This window comes from Panthera pardus, unplaced genomic scaffold, assembly GCF_024362965.1.
Source record: "Panthera pardus isolate Hobbes unplaced genomic scaffold, ASM2436296v1 HiC_scaffold_15, whole genome shotgun sequence".
In the NCBI taxonomy this organism is placed as follows: Eukaryota; Metazoa; Chordata; class Mammalia; order Carnivora; family Felidae; genus Panthera; species Panthera pardus.
This window is the reverse complement of record NW_026526710.1, coordinates 23,557,815-23,573,456: the sequence shown is the minus strand read 5'-3', so window position 1 is coordinate 23,573,456 and position 15,642 is coordinate 23,557,815. Positions and strand designations below refer to the sequence as shown.

The window sequence follows — 15,642 nt, the reverse complement described above, 5'->3', positions numbered from 1 at the left end:
AATAGGTGATGCCTATTCACCTTGAAAATCCCTGCCATAAGAACGCTTGAGCAGAGCATTCAGACACATCAGGAGGCCTCAACTTTGCTGTTTTGTTATGGAACCAATGAGAAGTCATTCACTGACATTCATACAGTTTCTTGGGATATTCTAACGGCAAAGGAGATCAAGTGCAACGCTTGAGATTTGCTTTGAAAATTATCAATTATCATTGCAAGTTAAAAAAAGAAAGCATAGGGGCGCCTGGGTGGCTTGGTTGGTTGGGCGTCCGACTTCGGCTCAGGTCATGATCTCACGATCTGTGAGTTTGAGCCCCGTGTCGGGCTCTGTGCTGACAGCTCAGAGCCTGGAGCCTGTTTCAGATTCTGTGTCTCCCTCTCTCTCTGCCCCTCCCCTGTTCATGCTCTGTCTCTCTCTGTCTCAAAAATAAATAAACGTTAAAAAAAATTTTTTTTAATTAAAAAAAAAAAAAGAAAGCATATTTTAAAAGGGCAAATACACAAGCCAGAAAGAGAAGCACCTTCTAACCTGAAGAGAAGTAACGTTCTTTGTCTTAGTAATCTTTCTCTTAGGAATGATTGTAAAGAAATAATTAGAGATCTAAAGCATTCTGGCAGAGGCTGCTGGAGAGACAATACAATGGGAAAGAGAAAGCAGGGATGCCCAGAAGTCCAAGTTCAGGTAGAGACTGGGAGCCTGGCTTGTACTCTAATAGCAATGCAAACCCAAAGCCAAGGAGACAGTCTCACAACTTCTTTAACTCCAACATCTTAATATCAGTGAATCAACTCCTATTTGTTTTTTAAATATTTTATTTTTAAGTAATCTGTGGGGCTCAAACTTACAACCCCGAGATCAAGAGTTGCACATTCCACCGACTGAACCAGCCAGGTACCCTAAAATAACTCCTATTTAACTACAACTCCCCCTCCCCGCCCCAGTAACTACAATTTCCCCAGGAGTCTCAAACCAAGTAGGAAAGTTTCAGCCCTGACAAAGACACCTGTGACTGCACACAGGCACGGCAAAGACTGAAGCAGGTACCACGTGAAACGAGACCCAGGAATATAAAGTTTAATCTCACAAAATGGTCTTGAAAATATTTCACAGCTCTGTGTAAATAAAAATCAAACTTATTAAATTACTTCATTAACAACAACAACAACAAAAATCACACGAAAAATGGAAGGTGAGCTTTTCTTTTCATTGAGCATAATTTCTCTAAAGACATCCAGAATACATGATGCAAGTTCAACTACTTCACTGAGATGATGCTCACTTGGATTTCAGACCTGAAGACCTCTCACAACTCCCAAATGTAAGCAGAATCAGAGATGGAGAGCTGAAAGAAGTTGCACACTCATCTGCCAAGTCTCCCCTTTCAGGCAGATCATGTGTAATCCTATCTTTGTTTAATAGGTTAGGCAACTAGGCCCAGACAGGTTAAGTACAATCTTAGACAATAGGCTCTTAACTAGATCCTCTCTGACTTTTGTCTCTCCCTACTCCAATATAACTACTCCCAGCTCATGCACCTTCAACAGCTTCCCACCCCAGTGAACACTCAATGCACACTCCCAACCTGGCAATGAAGGTCCTTCCCAATTTGCCCCAAACACCCGGGCCCTGAATACCGAGCTCACTTCTCCCTACCTGGCCTTTCCATGGTTTTCACCCATCTGCAACATTTCATTCAACCTGCCTTATATCCCCTATAAAAATTCTATCCATCCTTCCAAGATCCTGTCTCCCATTTCTCAAAGCTTTCTCAGACCCCAGTAATGTTCTAAGATCTTTCCCATCACACCTCTCAATACCCCACCAAGAATAACGTAATTTTCTTGACATAATTATCTTTTTAAAAGTCTTATTTCAGAGTTACTTGTATACTTATCTTCCATTCACTGCAGACAGGACTGTGTTCGCCTCATCACTGCCCCCCACATCACTGTATCCAGTGCACCCTACACGTTCCAGAAACTTAACAACTATTTAGTGGAATTAAAGGGGCTGAAGTCACAGGGATTTAATGAGATAGGAAGGAAAGTAAAAAGAAAGAGGACCACTGGAACCCAGCCATCCTACTGTAGGGCTTAACTATGTGGTGTCATTTGTCATATAACCAGTACTGGGCACAGTGCTGGCATGCAATTGGCACTGAACAAATATTTGCTGCATCATTAAATGAACGGGGGGATGGATGGAAGAATAATCAGGTTAAGTCATGTATAATATGTAGTCACACTCTCACAATCCTTACAATCCAGCCAGAGTTATACAACCAATAAAAAGGCCACAACTAGTGAATAATGCAGGTCAGAAACTAAATGATGAGGGCCCCTAAAAGCCTGGCACCAGGTCTAGGCTCTGATGCAAAATGCCCTTGGACACTGGGACTCTTGTAGGGGGAAAAAAAGTGAGGACTTGAACCCGGGTCCTACAGAAGTCATCACATATCAGACAAGGGAAAATCAGTTCTGCTGGGTGCCAGTCTCCAAATACTAATAGTCAATAGTTATTGAACATTGATCACATGTGAGGTGCTGGTTTGTATTTATCTAATCCTCACAATAGTGCACTATTTATTATCTTCATTCTATGGATGAAGAAACTGAGACACAGAGAGGTCAAAGTTCTAATGCAGAATAAAGCATTAATGCTGCAATTTAAAAGAATGAAAAGAGGGGTGCCTGGGTGGCTCTGTTGGTTAAGTGTCCGACTTCGGCTCAAGTCATGACCTCACAGTTCATGTGTTTGAGCTGTGCTGACAGCTCAGAGCCTGGAGCCTGCTTCGGATTCTGTATCTCCCTCCCTCTCTGCCCCTCCCCTGCTTGCAGTCTGTCTGTCTCTCTCTCAAAAATAAACATTAAATTTTTTCTTAATTTAAAAAATGAAAAGAAAAAACACTGATTTTCTTTCAGAATTTTACAATCAACTAAAAAGTTGGTTGTTTTTAGGGGGTAAAGGGGAGTAGATCCTGCATTATTAAAGGTTGTTAAGCTCAAAATCTGACAGTGGTGGCCATTTACAAAAAGGATCCAAAGGGGCTCTGGGCAACACTTTGAGGAAGTTGATAAGTCAATGGACGACCAGGAGGCAACAAAGGTAACTCACTTAGACTTTGCTAAGAACTCTTGACAATACTTTAACCGAAGGCTATTAAAGGAGAAAGACCACAAGGTGAATTTAGACTGCCAAGGTAAAGAAATGCCAAACCAAGGAGAAAACAAGGTGCCCCCACAAGTCTGAACCACTGGGCAGAGAGAACTGCAGATGAAAAGTCAAAACATAACAGTGGGTGTAGGTAAAATATTTAGGTCAAAATAAACCTACCAATAATAGCATTACATGTTGGATAATTAATGAGTTTTTAAAAGAATACAACTTTTGTTATCTGAAACCTCTGGGAATAGTCTTTATAGAGAAACAAAATTCCCTGAGAACAAGAGATTAAGCTTTAAGTATTAGTGGCAGTGTTTCGTTAAATCTGTTTTTTTTTTTTTTTTAATTTTTTTTTTAAACGTTTATTTATTTTTGAGATAGGGAGAGACAGAGCATGAACGGGGGAGGGTCAGAGAGAGAGGGAGACACAGAATCTGAAACAGGCTCCAGGCTCTGAGCAGTCAGCACAGAGCCCGACGCAGGGCTCGAACTCCCGGACCGCAAGATCGTGACCTGAGCCGAAGTCGGACGCTTAACTGACTGAGCCACCCAGGCGCCCCGGTTAAATCTGTTTTTTAAAAATCACCACCCCCCCTTTTTTAGTTTATTTTATTGGAGGAGGAGGGGCAGAGAGAGAGGGAGAGAGAATCTCAAGCAGGCTCCGTGCATGATCCCACAAATCACAAAATCATGACCTGAACCGAGATCAAGAATCAGATGCTTATTTGACTGAGCCACCCAGGTGACCTGTTAAATCCGGGTGTTTTTTTTTAAGTTTATTTATTTATTTTGAAAGAGAGAGAAAGAAAGCAAGCACGAGCAGGGGAGGGGTAGAGAGAGAGGAAGGGAGAGAATCCCAAGCAGGCTCTGTACTGTCAGCACAGAGCCCAATGCAGGGCTCTGACCCATGAACTGCAAGATCATGACCTGAGCCAAAATCAAAAGCCAGACACTTAACTGACTGAGACACTCAGGCACACCTAAATCTGATTTTTAGTTGTCTTTCTCAAATGCACTATCCCCATCTATGGAGAACACTGAACATAAGCTAACATTTCCTAAGTGACTGAGAGCTATCATGATAACAGTGATTATAACAAGATTCACATGGGGCTGCAGATGCATGTGGAACAGCACCTGCTCCTACAAGCAGTCCTGGATGAGGGTTTCATTAAAGATGTTCTGTTGGCTGTGATCAATTAACATGGCTTTCTACAACATCCAACACAAGTAGAACTCCATGAGCCTTTACACACAACGAATGAGTCTCCGTTTCTTGAGCCCAGCTCATGTGCTTGGCAGAGTACAGCACATACAAATGCATGTCTCTGATTCCTGACACATCGTTTCACCAGGCAATGATCAGGGGAGCTGTACGGAGTTGTGATTTTCATTCCAACTCTAGCACTTCTTATCTAAGTGACCCAAGGTAACTGACAAAACTTATCTGAACATTTTGACTTTGTATTTCCTTCTGTAAAAGGTGGACAAAACAGCAAGTGTGTGTATATATATAAATCCACAGAATCTTGCTAATGTCTTAAAATTATGCCAAGGGACGCCTGGGTGGCTTAGTCAGTTGAGCGTCCGACTTTGGCTCAGGTCATGAGCTCACAGCTCATGAGTTCGAGCCCCGTCTCGGGCTCTGTGCTGACAGGTTGGAGCCTGGAGCCTGCTTTGGATTCTGTGTCTCCCTCTCTCTCTGCCCCTAACCCACTCGCATCCTATCTCTGTCTCTCTCAAAAATAAATAAACATTAAAAAAATAAAATAAAATAAAATAAAATAAAATAAAATAAAATAAAATAAAATAAAATAATAAAACTATGCCAATATTGATTAAGTCTTCTCCCCCAAGTCTCAGTTTTCTCTAATGTAAAAGGATGACCAGATAGTTTTTTTGCAATGTCTGCTCTAGCAATAAAATCTTGTGATCCAAGAACTTCTTCCTGTAGCCATGAGAGATTAATAGGATCTGGATTTACCTTCCTGCCATAAAACAACTAGGAAAATGGACAAATACATGAAACCACTGATTTCATACACTGGACAAGGAGCACAGGACTATAATACCTGAGAGACAGAGGAAACAAAGTGAGCCCTATGACTGCCTGGTTTTCTGCCAAAAGACATATCTCAGACCACGGAACAGGAAAGGACATCCCAGTCATGCAGGTCTAAGTGGAGGAGATAGAAGTAAGAATACAGGAAGTCTAAAGCAGGTGGAAATTCTGAAGAGGAGAGAGCTAAACAAAAAAATCTCCAGAAATCATAGCAAGAGTTCCCTTGAATTTTTGATGAATACTAACACACACTAGTATAGGTGATATTCCAAGAAGTTGGAAAAGAACAACCAGGGAACTGCGTACTGAATAGTTCTCAGAGTTCATATATAGCTGAGAAGAGTCTGAGTTACTCCCAGCCAGAGTGGAAAGCCCTCAAAGCATTCAGTAGAAACCTCAAAAGGGCCATACCTTAGCAGTGGAGTTAAACTATCCCTGTAGCAAAAGCTAATATAGACCTGCCCTAGCAAAGTTTTAAATTAGCTTTGTAAAATTAGCTTTGTAGCTTTCCTGTTTCTGTGGTCTGAGATATGTCTTTTGGCAGAAAACCAGGCAGTCATAGGGCTCACTTTGTTTCTTCCGTCTCTCAGGTATTATAGTCCTGTGTTCCTTGTCAGTGTATGAAATCAGTGGTTTTATATATTTGTCCATTTTCCTAGTTGTTTTATGGCAGGAAGGTAAATCCAGATCATTATTCGCTCAGAAAAAGCATCTGAAAAAATTCCACACTTCTTCATGATAAAAACACTCAACAAACTAGAAATAGAACTTCCTCAACTTGAAAAAGGGCATCTATAAAACACTCACAGCTAACATCATATTTAATGGTAAAAGGCTGAACGTTGCCCCTGAACAGGAACAAAATAAAGATGTCCACTCTCACCACTTCTATCCAGTATTGTCCTGGGGGTTCTAGCCAGGACAATTAGATACGAAAATGAAATAAAAGGCATTCAGATTGTAAAAAAAAAAAAAAAAAAAGTAAAACTATATTTGCAGATGACATAATCTTATATAAAGAAAAAACTAAAAACATATTAAAACTAAAAAACAAGTGCAGCAAGGTTGCAGGATACAAGATCAACATACAAAAATCAATTGCAATTAGAGTTTCAGTTTTACAAGATGAAAGAGTTCTGAAGGTGGATGGTGGTGATGGTAGTAAAACATTATGAATGTATTCACAAAAACCATTTACTTTTGCTTCCTGGCACTTGTTAGCGTTTTCAATTGTACTTGTAATTTTTTGTTTAATGCTTGTCTATCTCCATGCCAAACTCCATGACAGAAAAACAATGTCTACTCATTCAATCCCTCTAATAGGTCCCTTCAAGGCCTGGCACACAGCAGGCACTCAAAGACTGAATGAATGAATGAACAAACGAACGAATAAACAAATGTCACCATCGTTTGTTTTTATAACAGTACATATAGCCTTGGCTGGCCTAAATCTAGGCTTCCAGACCAGCTTTACACACAGAAGTATTCAGGAAAAGAGAACAGCTTCAGCAGCAAAGATAGAGCCTCTCAGAACTAAGTGAATAAATGCAAGTGAGATCTGAGGATTTTTGCCTCAACCATGTATTTTATCACATAAACATAAATAGTGTTCTGACTGGCTTGGCAATGTTCACAAAAGGCCTTTTCCCAAAATTCCAAGATACATGAAAGAAGCAAATACAAAAACAAATAAATATATAAATAATGAGGACAATGAAGTGCACAGATAAATTTCAGCAATTTAAATCAAAGATAGGAATAGCTGCTGGTGGAAAGGACTGAAGGCAACCACATCCCCCACTAGGTACAAACTGCAAACACAGCAGAAAAGAAAATCTGCAGTAAGGAGTAAGAAATAGAATATTCTTGCTCTCTTGGGGAGTAAACAACTAGTGACATGTCAATTCCAAGACTCCCTAAGGGCATCAATATAAACAATATGGTCATAATAATCTTTTTTTTTTTTTTTTTTTTTATTTATTTATTTTTGGGACAGAGAGAGACAGAGCATGAACGGGGGAGGGTCAGAGAGAGGGAGACACAGAATCGGAAACAGGCTCCAGGCTCCGAGCCATCAGCCCAGAGCCTGACGCGGGGCTCGAACTCACGGACCGCGAGATCGTGACCTGGCTGAAGTCGGACGCTTAACCGACTGCGCCACCCAGGCGCCCCTTTAATAATCTTCTTAATGCACATTATTCTTGGCCCTGAAATATTGAAGGGCTCTTCCCTGTCTCATCAATTCAATACAAACTCTTGAGTCTGGGACTACATATGAAGCCATCTGCTTTCTTCTCCACTTACATTTCCATTCTCTATACTATATTTCTGGGGCACTGGGTGTCTCAGTTGATTAAGCATGCGACTTCAGCTCAGGTCACAATCTCACAGTTTGTGGGTTCAAGCCCCACATCAGGATCTCTGCTATCAGTGTAGAGCCTGCTTCAGATCCTCTGTCCCCTACTCTCTCTCTCTGCCCCTCCCCTGCTCTTACGCGCTCTCTTTCTCTCAAAAATAAACATTTAACATAAACATTTTAGGGGCGCCTGGGTAGCTCAGTCGGTTAAGCGTCCAACTTCGGCTCAGGTCACCATCTCGCGGATCTGTGAGTTTGAGCCCCGCATCGGGATCTGTGCTGACAGCTCAGAGCCTGGAGCCTGCTTTGGATTCTGCGTCTCCCTCTCTCTCTGCCCCTCCCCCACTCATGCTCTGTCTCTCTGTCAAAAATAAAATACACATTAAAAAAATTTTTAAATAAACATTTTAAAAAACTAAAAAAAAATACTCTATTTCTTTTTTTTTTTTTTTTAACGTTTATTTATTATTGAGACACAGAAAGACACAGAGCATAAGGAGGGGAAGAGCTGAGAGATGGAGAGACACAGAATCTGAAGCAGGCTCCAGGCCCTGAGCTGTCAGCACAGAGCCCGATGTGGGGCTCAAACTCACAAACCACGAGATCATGACCTGACCCAAAGCCAGACGCTTAACCGATTGAGCCACCCAGGTGCCCCCCAAAATACTCTATTTCTACTGAACCCTATTACTGCTGTTCCTCATTTTCTTCTGTGCTTTGCTTTCTTCTATCTGAAATGACCTTCCCTTACCAACTACTCTTGGCATTTACAAACGTCCATTCCCATCACTTCCAGGCCTTCCATATTTAAAATCTCTGCCTAAAGTAACCTCCCAGCAAGTGCCCATGATGCTTTCATTTTCTTAGAGCATGTTTCACTTTTTTGCCTTCTAAATTTCCACATACCTGCCAAGACTCATGGAGAGTTCTTTGGGGGCCTGAAGAAAAAATTATCTGTACTTCCCATTCCCATGCCAACAAAGTGCAAAACAGCTAAATATCTTCACAGAGGAGTTTTATTGAAAAGCCATATGGTCCATCATCAGCTCCTTTCTGGACAACTGGCCAGCCCCCACCTATCACTACTTCTACTTGTTATAAATTATTTGAGGGTTAGGATTGTGTGCACACCTAGACCCAACTGTCAAAAGAAAAAAGATACCCAGAGCAGGCACAGCTAGAAGTCAGTACCCAAGCAACAATACCCTGAATTCAAGTTTCCACATAGCAGAAAACAAGAGCACAATGTCACACCATCATTTCTGTTTCATGGGTTTTTTGGTTAATTTGTAAAATATCACTATCTTAGAATCAAAAGAATAATGTCCCCTTTTATGCTTGCAGAGTTAGCAGGAAAAAGTAAATAAAATCCAACAACAGTGAAACTATAAACATGCACAAGGTCTCTTGCTAATGCTATCTACCATAACTAAGTATAATCCTTTGAAAAAAGTTGGGCAGTAAACATCAAGACCTATCCACATTTAACACAAGAATGTAATTCAAAATTAGACAAAATTCTAAGTGTATAAACGCACAATTTTACAAGGGAAAAACTAGACAGCCTAAACAGAGAAATCCTTAATTTTGATCTGTCAATAGAAAATATGACATGCAGCCATTAAAATAATAAATATGGGCTATTTTTGAAAAAAGCAATAAAGTGGAGTGCCTGTGTGGCTCAGATGTTTAAGCGTCTGGCTCAGCTTATGATTTCACAGTTCTTGAGTTCGAGCCCCGCTTCAGGCTCTGTGTCTCCCTCTCTCTCTGCCCCTCCCCTGCTCATGCTGTCTCTCTCTCAAAAATAAATATTAAAAAAAATTAAAAGAAAAAAAGAAAAAAGCGGGGCACCTGGGTGGCTCAGTCGGTTAAGCGTCCGACTTCAGCTCAGATCATGATCTTGTGGTTTGTGAGTTCAAGCTCCACATTGGGCTCTGTGCTGACAGCTCAGAGCCTGCAGCCTGCTTCGAATTCTGTGTCTCCCTTTCTCTCTGCCCCTCCCCTGCTCATTCTCTGCCTCTGTCTCTCAAAAATAAATGTTAAAAAAATTTTTTTTAAATCAAAAAGCAATAAAATGAATATAGCTAAAGACTAAAAAGGAGGCCTAAGAAATTAAAAAGCTAAAGGGTTAGTGTTATGGGCTGAATTATGTCCCCCTAAAATTCATATACTGAAGTCCTCATCTCAGGCACCTCAAAATGTGACTGTTAATTTGGAACTAGGGTCTTTATTAACACAAGGTGATTAGGGTGGGCCACTCCTATCAATCTGGCTGGTGTTCTTATAAAAAGAGATTAGGATACAGACAGGTACAAGGGAAGACTATGCGAAGACACCAAAAGACAGCCACCTACATGCCAAAAAGAAAGGCTTCAAAAGAAACCTTCATCTTGGATGTCTAGCCTCCAGAACAGTGAGAAAATAAATTTCAGTTGTTTAAATCAATGTGGTACTATGTTATGGCAGCCCTAGCAAACTAGTATAGTTAATGTGGCATGATTACAGGTAAAGACTTTTTCTTCTTCCAATTTCTTCTTAAAATATTTTACAGCTGGTTTAACAATAGTTCTAACATCATGAATTCCCTCTACTGATGCTAATTTTCTCTTCTCTTATCCTATACATGGTTGTTTTGAACATAACTTCACAAAAGAAAGGGAGCGAGGATAGAAATTTTCAGCCTCATGATGCTGAAAAAATGCCAATACCATGATTTTTACTCCATGGCAAACCACTCTAAAGGAGTGGGTAACTATGAACTCCAGAAAGCCCAGTGTCCTGAGCATCAGGACATACATTCCTCCAAACAGAGATAAGAATTAACCAGCTCATCTTCTGGAGCACAACTGTCCACCAGGGAGGGGTCTGGCCTGTCCCTAATGCTGCAGTGCTATTTAAACACCACACTGAGTTAGCTAAGACACCTCCAGATTCTGGCAGTCTAACTGAAGAAAAGAGAGGCTATTTTAGGACATGGAAAAAGATTCTGATCAAAGCCTCCTGAGGGTGGGAAGAGAGATGGAAGGGCAAGGAATGCTGCCTACTTTTCAGCTCTGCTGGGAACTCTCCATGTCCCAGGGTTCGGGTCCATTAGTATGATACAGGCCAGGTAAGAAAAGGCAGGAACAGGGGCGCCTGGGTGGCGCAGTCGGTTAAGCGTCCGACTTCAGCCAGGTCACGATCTCGCGGTCTGTGAGTTCAAGCCCCGTGTCAGGCTCTGGGCTGATGGCTCGGAGCCTGTTTCCGATTCTGTGTCTCCCTCTCTTTCTGCCCCTCCCCCGTTCATGCTCTGTCTCTCTCTGTCCCAAAAATAAATAAAAAGCGTTGAAAAAAAAATTAAAAAAAAAAAAAAAAGAAAAGGCAGGAACAGCTCACCCATATCCTGGATACGAGGAGTACAACCAGGCAGATCCAGGCAGAAGCTTCTTGGCAGGGGTGGCTTAATAACATTCTTAAGACAGATGAGAAAGAGGAAAGCAGAGCAAGACTAGCAGGCAAAAAGAAATCAGAGAGAGGGAGACTGGAAGCCAACCATACATGGAGAGTCCAGTGTAGACAAGACTCTCTTCTTGTCTATTTTGTTCCTCCACCTTTCTCCCAAAGGGAGATGGCTGAGGACTGCATGGGACGTGATCCCTCTAGGACACAGATGGTGTCCTCAGAGGCAACCTGCAATCCTGAGAGTGGGCCTCAGGGCTATGGCTCTAGTCTTAGGCGCAGCCTAGCAGCAAAAGGTCAAAGCTTAGATATGGATAAGAGAATAGACACCCAGGAGTCTTGGGTTTGACTATCTGAATATGGCAGGAGTCTGGTCACCAGACCTGCGTTACAACAGTAGTTAGGGGGACTTGCAGCAAGTCTGACTTGATGCTGATCACCTGGGCAACCTCATTAAAACTGTTTCTTATTGGGGCACCTGGGTGGCTCAGTCAGTTGAGCGTCTGACTTCAGCTCAGGTCATGATCTTGCAGTTTGTGGATTCGAGCCCCACGTTGGGCTCTGTGCTGACAGCTCAGAGCCTGGAGCCTACTTTGGATTCTGTATCACCGCCTCTCTCACTCTCTGCCCCTCCCTTGCTTGCTCTCTGTATCTCCCCAAAATAAAATAAAAACATTAAAAAAAAACAACAAAACCTGTTTCTTATTGACCTGGCCTACAGGTCAATATTAATTAGCAGTAGATGCTCAACAAATGCTTTCTGAATGAAACAGTGAATTAAATAATTAAAAGAGAAGTAAAATCTACTTAGTAGCAATAGGCTAGGTTTCACAGCCTAGACTTGATGTAGGTGAGTGGGGTGAATAAACACCACTGTGGCATGTAGATAGACAAAGATAAGGAAAGTTATGTCATTAATGTGCCCCAAGTGCCATAAAACTATGTCAGGGCTGCCTGAATTACCAATGTCTAAAGTGAGATGTCAGGTCTAACTCATAAAACTTAGCCTTCCTCAGCTCAACCCTATCTGGACCAAGACCCATTAAGTCCTCTGCCTTCTCTTGGGTGGGGGGGAGGAAGAGAAAAAAAACAGAAACAAAAAAATGAGAGAGGTTTTTCAACATTCATCTCCCCACTTAAGTCCCCACCTTCATTATCCTGGTGGGTACTGAGAAATTCCTTTACTCTTAAGAACCTCAAGAAGATTTCCCTAGGAACACTGAAGGCTTATTGTCCATCGGTTTAAAGTCGTGGAATGTAGTAAGCAGCCATATGTTATAGGACTAAATAGTAACAACGACCCTCAGCATAATCAAGTCTTAAGATCCTAGATAAGAAAAGAAGAATCTACATATATGTGACGGAATCAGCCACCTACAGAAGCCTTCTCTAGGAAAGAAGTTATTTCAAGGTCCCCAAGACCACTCACACATATATAATCATACTCGTAGCTAAATTTTATTACAGTAAATTATATTACAGTGAATTTATCAGCAAGAGAAAAGGTCAGGTGGAATCTGGAGAAAACTGTGCATGGGCTTCTTCATGTTCTCTCCTTCCTGTAAAGGTATACACTAAGCATGCTCCCTTCTACAGCAGCAAACAATGTAGTGACCTGTGTGCTACATCTGTACCTAGGGAAGTCTAACAGAGACACAGCAGCCAAGGTTTTTATTGATAGACACAAGCACTGTCTGCCTAGCAACCATTAAAATCCCTAATTCCAAGAAAGAAAGAAGGTGTTCAATATAAATCACATTAATTATACGAAGAGTCTAGGCACAGTGAACCACTCTTATCAATTAGGAAATGGAGGGAACAGTTCAAGTGCTAAGTTCTCAGATGTGAACCCAGGACTGACCTTGCAAGCAATCCCTTCTGCAGCCTCAGGCTTGCTCAGTTAACTCTTTTCAGATTTGTAAATGTTGCCAATGAGAATGAAGTATCTCCCAAACTAAGAGATGGTATTGGGGAGCTGACAATCTAAAAACTGCATTTTTTTTAAATGTTTATTTATTTATTTGGGGGGGGGAGCACATGGGAGGAGCAGGAGAGAGGAAAGACAGAATTCCAAGCAGATCCCATGATGTCAGTACAGAATCCAATGCAAGGCTTGAACCCATGAACCTGATCCAAACCAACCCATGAACCTGAGATCATGACCTGAGCCAAAACCAAGAGTCAGACACTTAACCAACTGAGCTTCCCAGGCATCCCTAAAAGCTGTATTAATTAGTTATAAAATATATTGTAATTTTGATGACTGAAGCAGTTACTATAAAATACAAAGCTAACAGCGTTGTAATTACAGAATGTTCTTGTAATTATCCAAAAAGGCCGAAGAAGGCCAGTTGAGCTTAAGGTGCATTTCTCAGAATTACTGAGTGGGAATAGGTCCCCTGCTAGAACTGCAGGACTGGGCTTTTTGTTTTTTTGGTTTTTTTGATTCTTATGTTTATTTCTTTTTGAGAGAGAGAGAGAGAGAGAGAGGGAATCCAGAGTAGGATTCACACTGCCAGTGCAAAGCCCAATGTGGGGCTCGAACCCATGAGCCATAAGATCATAACCTGAACAGGTCGGACGCTCAACTGATGAGCCACCCAGGCGCCCCTGCAGGACTGTCTTCTTAAAGATCACCCACTCCCCTGCAATCTCTTCTCTCTTCTTCAAGTCCAGCAAGCAAACTTCTGATAGGATTTTTGGTCCTCCTACCAAGAAGAGAATGTGCTGACTAGCTGGCATGAATTTTATTTGATAAGCCAGCACCGTGGTCCATCAGTCAGGCTCATCCAATGATAACAGTTCTTAATCATTAGGTATCCATGTGCCTGCCTTTATTTGTGTCATTTTGTTGATCCTCATAATACTCTTAACTAATACTGTCCTTATATTTTGAAGAGAAACCAAAGGATCATACTGGGGAACTGACCTACCCAGAGTCACACTCATGTAAGCAAACGATACAGGATTTAAGTCAGGTAGTCCTATCTCTAGAACTCATATTCTTTCCATTTTATTGAATTCCTCCTTCAGTCAGAAGTCAGGTTGGCATCAGTCTCCCAGGACCTGCTCACCCTGCGGTAAGTGAGAAATCAGGTTTAAGAACCCACAAAGCCAAGGAAGGAGTAGGTCACTATGACAGAGTGCCTAACACAGCATTTCAACTTCACCACTCACCAGAGCCACAAAACGACCCTGAACTGCTAGCAGCAGGCAGGTCTCCAGTCTCCCTACTCTTAGACAACAGATCTCTTTCCATCTGCCAGGAAGATGTGTGAAAAAAGAATCCCATCCCTTCAGTGCTAATACACTTTAATGAGTCTCATCACACCATGGGGGGCGGAAAGAAAGCTGACATTTACTGTTCACCTATTCTGCCCAGGCACTTTATGCTTTGAACTCATTTACTCCTCAAGAACCACTTCATTTCACACATAAGGAAACAGGCTCTGAGAATTGAAGTAACTAGCCCAAGAGGACAAACAGTGACAGTGCGGGGACCAAACAGGTCTGACTCTGATATCTCTGTTCCTTCCAACATCTGAGCCACACCTTTGAGTCGCCTTTCACCTTTCTCCCAAGGAAAAGATACCCCCAACATAAGTTGTCCTTTCTCCTCTGAAGGAATCCTGGGTTGTTCTCTGCCTATGACAGTTCATTACCCCTTCCTGGCCACTGTCCCTTCTTCACACACCATCTTTTACCCAGTCTAACGCTCCCTCTAGACTTCACGGAAAAACAATGCGCGGATTTGCATTTTAGAAAGCACTTTCAGATTTAGAAAGCACTTTCAGAGTTACCATTCCACTTGCCCTTCACAATGATGTGAAGTGGGGAAAGCAGGTGAAAGCAACTCCATTTTATGAGAAAGAAATCTCTCCAAGGTCACGGAATAAAAAGCAGAGGAAGTCGGGAGCAGAGCCCCAGGTTTTGACCCTGGTCGTTTGCTCTTCTCACTGCTTCTCACTGCCTGCCGCCCCTGCCCCTGCGATGTCACAAGGTGCCCCCTCGGCTCAAACCCCAAACCCTGGCCAGTAGCTCAAGTCCCTCGTCCGCCACCCACCCGCAACGTCCCTACCTGCCCAAGTCCCTCCAATCTTCTCTCTTCACCAGCGCTCTTCACCAGGCCCATGGGCCTCCTCACCCCGCCGGCTCCCTCCCATCACATATCCCCTCCAGTCACAGGAAGCTCGAGACCCTCTCTCGATCTCCCATAGACCCTCGCCCCGCCTCCTCGCTTCGCCACCCTAGACCGCTTCTCCTGTCAGCTCGCGGCCCAGGCGGCCAAGGCTACCTTCTCCAACGATGCCGGTCTCTGCACGGCCAGGGAGCGGGCCAATGATAGGACCGTATTGAAATAGAAGCCCCGTGAAGCGCCGGAGCCGGAGCCAGAGCTGCTGCTGCCGCCGCCGCCGCCGCCGCCGCCGCCGCCGCCTCCGCCTCCGCCTCCTCCCCGGGCCACGGCCGCCGCCATCATCGCGCGCGCGGCGGCGCTGCCGGCTGGCCTCCCGCACCCGCCTGCGAGCGACAGAACTCACGGCGCAGGCGCGGCGGCATCCGGCTTCCCCGCCACGTGACCTCTGTTGTCGACACTGGGTGGGGCGTGGCCGTGGGGCGATCCCAC

General features: G+C 43.0%; 1 protein-coding gene across 1 annotated transcript in view; it reads right to left on the bottom strand.

The window, feature by feature from the left end:
• Window positions 1-15,551, bottom strand: part of PI4KA (phosphatidylinositol 4-kinase alpha) — a 114,268-nt gene extending 98,717 nt beyond the window's left edge. Inside the window, exon 1 of the mRNA XM_019437386.2 lies at window positions 15,313-15,551. Within this exon, the coding sequence (XP_019292931.2) occupies window positions 15,313-15,495 (183 nt within the window). The 5' untranslated portion in view covers window positions 15,496-15,551. The remainder of the gene's footprint in view (window positions 1-15,312) is intronic.
• Window positions 15,552-15,642: the final 91 nt, after the last annotated feature.